Genomic DNA, 6,298 nt, shown 5'->3' with positions numbered 1-6,298 from the left:
TTTATCTCCAGTGTTAAGCCCCCCTTTACTGAAATCGAGGTGATCTTCTCGTCCAACTACGCACCGGCTGGACCAGGCGCTACACAGTAATTACTCCCAGGAGTTCTGCCTTAAGCGTTGGGCAGCTAAACCTCTTTTAACATTTACCCCACTAAGCCCTTGTTAGCACTTTAGGCCGCAGTTAAGACACCTAAATGCTTTAGCTTCCTTTTTTTCAGATGGCGAGGCCTTATAAGTAATCACTACCACTCGGTGGCCACTAACAGTACAGGGAAGGTTGCCCGTGTGGACTGTGTTATGTGGGAAGAACAACCATGTTTTTTGGGGGGTGAGGTTTCTGGGTTTGGCACAACTGTTAAGACTCCCTGTAGTTCAATACGTTGATTCTGACAAAACATGCAAGCTGGTCATTTGGTAGGAAATAAAATCCTGCTAAATGTGTGACCGGGATCATCCTCTCAGACTTCTTAATCTGACAGTTTGTGCTCACCACCCGCTTACAGCAGAGGCCCCTCGAATTACTTTTTTTTTTATGCTGGAGGGATAAAGTGGGATTAGTCTACAGCTAGGTGTGCTGTATTGAGGGCCGGGTGGGGGTGTTTTTGCATCCCTCTCCTTCCCCCTCTCTCTCTCTCTCTCTCTCTCCCCAGTCTAGGAATGAGCATGAGGATCGGGCAGAGCTAAGTAGACTCAGGGTCATTACGCTGTTGCTATGCTTATGCACACACACAGACAGGCGCACACACTCACAAAGCATGTAAATAAGTCATATTCCTCAAGATATGCAAAACAACAATGCACACAAATGCTGACATTTACCACAAATATATCAGTAGTATTGGAACATTTGTCATATATTTGACAAACACAAAAAACAACAACATTCACAGTATGTATTTTACTGTAAGAAAATTGGGTTTAAATCCCAAAATATAGTTTTGAACATCAGGTCTGTCTGTCTCAATGATGTGTATATCATCTGTCTGTCTGTCTGTCTGTCTGTCTGTCTGTCTGTCTGTCTGTCTGTCTGTCTGTCTGTCTGTCTGTCTGTCTGTCTGTCTGTCTGTCTGTCTGTCTGTCTGTCTGTCTGTCTGTCTGTCTGTCTGTCTGTCTGTCTGTCTGTCTGTCTGTCTGTCTGTCTGTCTGTCTGTCTGTCTGTCTGTCTGTCTGTCTGTCTGTCTGTCTGTCACTCAGTCACTCACTCACTCACTCACTCACTCACTCACTCACTCACTCACTCACTCACTCACTCACTCACTCACTCACTCACTCACTCCACTCACTCAGTCACACTCACTCACTCACTCACTCACTCACTCACTCACTCACTCACTCACTCACTCACTCACTCACTCACTCACTCACTCACTCACTCACTCACTCACTCACTCACTCACTCACTCACTCACTCACTCACTCTGTCACAGGGTGCCAAACCAGACAGACATATTGTGAGGGGAATGCTCACTTCATCCCACCAAAAAGAAGAGCAACTCACTAATAAAGGATTTAGGAATTTGGTAAACAGAGTATTAACACAGTTAGCTAAACTGCTAATTTAAGAATCTCCGGGTGTAAATCGGGATTTCTGTTCTACTTGTTTGCATCCTGTATTATGGAGTCACTGTGAGGCAAAAAGGTTAAAAGCGGGTTTAACCTTTAAAAAAAAGCAGGACAGGGCTGTCCAAAGGTAAACAATGATCAATTTCTTAAAATTCTGTATATCCTAATTTTTTTCAACAGATTACAAAAACCACACACAATCACTTATTTTGAAGCCTAATCCTTGAGTAACAGACATCCCTGTTGCTTTGGGACACATGAGAGTATTTAACTAGTCATATTACTGTACATAACATATGGCCTCTAATATTACAATAAAATAAAATAGAAAATAAATGACTGTAAATAGAAAAAAATGGACCAGAGAAAATGTTGATCTACTTGTGATAAATACATACACTACCATTCAAAAGTTTGAGGTCACTTAGAAATGTCCTTGTTTTTGAAAGAAAAGCACATTTTTTTGTCCATTAAAATAACTTAACATTTATCAGAAATACAGTATAGACATTGTTAATGTTGTAAATGACTATTGTAGCTGGAAACTGTAGATATTTTTAATGGAATATCTACATAGGCGTACAGAGGCCCATTATCAGCAACCTTCACTCCTGTGTTCCAATGGCACGTTGTGTTAGCTAATCCAAGTTTATAATTTTAAAAGGCTAATTGATCATTATAAAACCCTTTTGCAATTATGTTAGCACAGCTGAAAACTGTGGTTCTGATCAAAGAAGCAATACTACTGGCCTTCTTTAGACTTGTTGAGTATCTGTAGCATCAGCATTTGTGAGTTCGATTACAGGCTCAAAATGGCCAGAAACAAATAACTTTCTTCTGAAACTCGTCAGTCTATTCTTGTTCTGAGAAATAAAGGCTATTCCATGCGAGAAATTGCCAAGATACTGAAGATCTCGTACAACGCTGTGTACTACTCCCTTCACAGAACAGAGCAAACTGACTCTAACAAGAATAGAAAGAGGAGTGGGAGGCCCCGGTGCACAACTGAGCAAGAAGACAATTACATTAGAGTATCTAGTTTGAGAAACAGATGCCTCACAAGTCCTCAAATGGCAGCTTCATTAAATAGTACCCGCAAAACACCAGTCTCAACGTCAACAATGAAGAGGTGACTCCGGGATGCTGGCCTTCTAGGCAGAGTTCCTCTGCCCAGTGTCTGTGTTCTTTTGCCCATCTTAATCTTTTCTTTTTATTGGCAAGTAAAAAATGGCTTTTTCTTTGCAACTCTGCCTAGAAGGCCAGCATCCCGGAGTCGCCTCTTCACTGTTGACGTTGAGACTGGAGGTTTGCAGATACTATTTAATGAAGCTGCCAGTTGAGGACAAGCTCATTCCTAAGGACCCTGGGACAAAACACCTTCCTCTGCAACTGTATCCAGGACTTCCTGATGGGCCGAACCCAGGGGGTAAGGATAGGGAACAACACATCTGCAATGCTGATCCTCAAAACGAGGGCCCTCTCAGAGGTGCGTTCTCAGTCCTGTCCTGTATTGTGGACTACAGGAAAAGGAGGACCGAGCACGCTCCCATTCTCATCAACGGGGCTGTAGTGGGGCAGGTTGAGAGCTTCAAGTTCCTTAGTGTCCACATAACCAATGAACTATCATGGTCCACATACACCAAGACAGTCATGAAGAGGGAACGACAACGCCTATTCTCCCTCAGGAGACTGAAAAGATCTGGCATGGGTCCTCAGATCCTCAAAACATTATACAGCTGCACCATCGATAGCATGGTTGCATCAACTGGTTGCATCAACGCTTGGTATGGCAACTGCTCGGCCTCCAACCGCAAGGTACTACAGAGGGTAGTGCGTACGGCCCAGTACATCACTCGGGCCATGCCTCCTGCTATCCAGGACCTCTATACCAGGCGGTGTCAGAGGAAGGCCCTACAAATGGTCAAAGACTCCAGCCACCCTAGTCATAGACGGTTCTCTCTGCTATCGCACGGCAAGCGGTACCGGAGCACCAAGTCTAGGACCAAGAGGCTTCTGAACAGCTTCTACCCCCAAGCCATAAGACTGCTGAACATCTAATCAAATAGCTACCCGGACTATTTTCATTAACTCTTATTTTTCTGTAAATAAGTATTTCACTGTTGTATTCAGCCCATGTGACAAATACAATTTGATTTGAACCCTGCTTGTGTTGTTCAAATGTATCATGGCATGTAGGCCTACATTGAACACCACACATTGGCTGCTAATGTAGGCTGAATGACAGAACAGCTTTTTCCATGTTGAAATGTTATGGGATGCATTTTCTCTGTATTTTTTTATGGCAGGCAACTCTGGTAGACCTACATGTCACACCCTGACCTGAGAGAGCTTTTTATTCTCTATTTTGGTTAGGTCGGGGTGTGACTAGGGTGGGTAATCTAGGTTGTTTATTTCTATGTTGGCCTGGTATGGTTCACAGCCCAGTACGTTCTGTGCCAGCTCCCGCACTCTCCGTGCGAAGTGTGTCATCGTTCCAGTTCACAGTCCAGAGCCGCCAGCGACGGTCTGCAGTCCAGAGTCTCCAGCGACGGTCTGCAGTCCGGAACCTCCAGCGATGGTTTGCAGTCCGGAACCTCCAGCGACGGTTCGCAGTCCGGAGCCTCCAGTGATGATCCATGGCCCGGAGCCTTCAGTAATGATCCATGGCCCGAAGCTTCCAGTCACGAGGTCCAGTCCAGGCACAGCGTTCAGCCCGGGTCCATAGCGGGATCCGCGGGATGATCGGGCACTACGTCCCGCACCAGAGCTACCACCGATGCTGGTGGATCCACGAGCTGTGCGGGTTCTTCGTCCCGCATCAGGGACGCCACCGATGCTGGTGGATCCACGAGCTGAGCGGGTTCTTCGTCCCGCACCAGAGCCGCCACCGATGCTGAATGCCCACCCGGACCCTCCCCTATACAGTTAGGTTTTGCGGGTCGGAGTCCGCACCTTTGGGCGGGGGGTACTGTCACGCCCTGACCTGAGAGAGCTTTTAATTCTCTATTTTGGTTAGGTCAGGGTGTGACTAGGGTGGGTAATCTAGGTTGTTTATTTCTATGTTGGCCTGGTATGGTTCCCAATCAGAGGCAGCTGTTTATCGTTGTCTCTGATTGGGGATCATATTTAGGCAGCCATTTCCCCACTGTGTTTCGTGGGATCTTGTTTATGTGTAGTTGCCTGTGAGCACTCCATAGCTTCACGTGTTGTTTGCTCTTTATTGTTTTTTGTGTGTTTCACGAATTAAAAGATGTGGAACCCATATCACGCTGCGCCTTGGTCTGTCTCTCCTCAAGAACGTGACACTACATCATGATCAAATAGCCAAAGTAGCCTACTTGACCACTGTTAAAACTGTAAGCGGGTACAGGCTCATTGTTCCCAGTAAATGAGCGCTGGCAGTTGTGCAAAATTTTCACAAAGTTCAAGTTTGTGCTCAGCAGACCTGAAAGTGCGCACTCAGCAAAACTGTAGTTGATTGAATAGGAGCCTTGGACGTGGGTTATTAAAGGACAGTCTGCTCTCATGTAAAATTAGTTACATTTTGCTAAACTATTCCTTTGAAGTTAGAGTCAGCGATTCATGAAGTAAACAGCAATGTCGGATCGATTTCCACAACAACTAACAGCATTGAAGCGCAATGATAAACTTCTCTTGCTGTTTCAGATTCAGAAACTGTCACATTATAGCTATTGAAGTTAACCTGTGCACAGGCACAGATACTCTGGGATTCTCTGGGTGCATTGTCTTGCGTTGTGCTCATCTGGATCTATGGTGCGTGGCAACGTCATATCGCTGAATCTCAGTTTAATGTACAAACATTTTATTTTGTTGAGCAATCTCTTAAATGTACATACAGCAGCTCCCTGTTGAGCACACCAACTACTCCGGGGCTCTTCAAGGAGTAGGTGGCAGTGCTGCACTCGCCCTTCTGGAAGATGGCAGGGAGCTTCTGGATCTCATACCACTTGCCCAGATACTGTACCAGAGACAAAGATAAAAGTTTACATGACAATTTTATGACATGGAATGGCTTAGTGCTCTGGGGTTAGGTTTCCCCCAGGAATAGATCTAAGTTAGGGTTAGGATAAGGGTTAAGGTTAGGCATAGAGCTAGGGTTAGTAAGATAGATAGTTGAAATGTTACTGATAGCCTGTAGATAGTCTAGAGCATCTACAGATTAACTATCCAAATTACTACACATGCATAGGAGCAACTTCAGGGACACTTTGTTTGGATAATCCATCTGTAGATGGTCTACAGACATTTAGTAACAGTTCAACTATCTACTAACCCTAGCTCTAACCCTAATCTTAACCCTTACCCTAGCCCTTACCTTAACCCTTATTCTAATACAAATCCTTTGATAGTCCTTTGATAGTATAAACATCTGTAGAGCATCTACAGATGGAAAATCCAGACTATCCAAGTAAAGTGTGTCCACAAACTTAATATACGGTAATAAGTGTTTGGTATAGTCACCCTGGCGGTGTCAAAGTTAGCCTGGACGGGGGGTTGGGGGCATTTTCCAGGGCGGAAGGTCTGGGCGTTAGCTGCCAGAACGGACAGCAGAGTCAGAGACAAAACCTGTAGAGCCTGCATCTTGGGGTCTGTAGAGCAAAAGAAAGAAGAGTAGAGACAATGTCAGCAACTCCACTGGAGGACAATGAAAATGGACTTCAAATATTCAGGACTTCATTCAAAATCAAAACATTTTGAATCAAATCACATTTTA

At 44.7% G+C, this 6,298-nt stretch overlaps 1 protein-coding gene across 1 annotated transcript; it reads right to left on the bottom strand.

Moving 5' to 3' along the window:
• Positions 1-4,271: 4,271 nt before the first annotated feature.
• LOC112259576 (apolipoprotein D-like) lies at positions 4,272-6,165 on the bottom strand. The gene is made up of 3 exons (XM_024434212.1): positions 6,046-6,165; positions 5,417-5,542; positions 4,272-4,415 (listed from the first exon to the last, which is right to left on the bottom strand). Exons 1-3 carry the CDS (start codon positions 6,163-6,165, stop codon positions 4,272-4,274), a joined length of 390 nt encoding a protein of 129 aa, XP_024289980.1.
• Between the last annotated feature and the right edge of the window lie 133 nt (positions 6,166-6,298).

Source organism: Oncorhynchus tshawytscha, linkage group LG10 (genome assembly GCF_018296145.1).
Source record: "Oncorhynchus tshawytscha isolate Ot180627B linkage group LG10, Otsh_v2.0, whole genome shotgun sequence".
NCBI lineage: Eukaryota > Metazoa > Chordata > Actinopteri > Salmoniformes > Salmonidae > Oncorhynchus > Oncorhynchus tshawytscha.
Note: the sequence above shows the minus strand (reverse complement) of the source record. Positions and strands in the feature narration are given on the sequence as shown.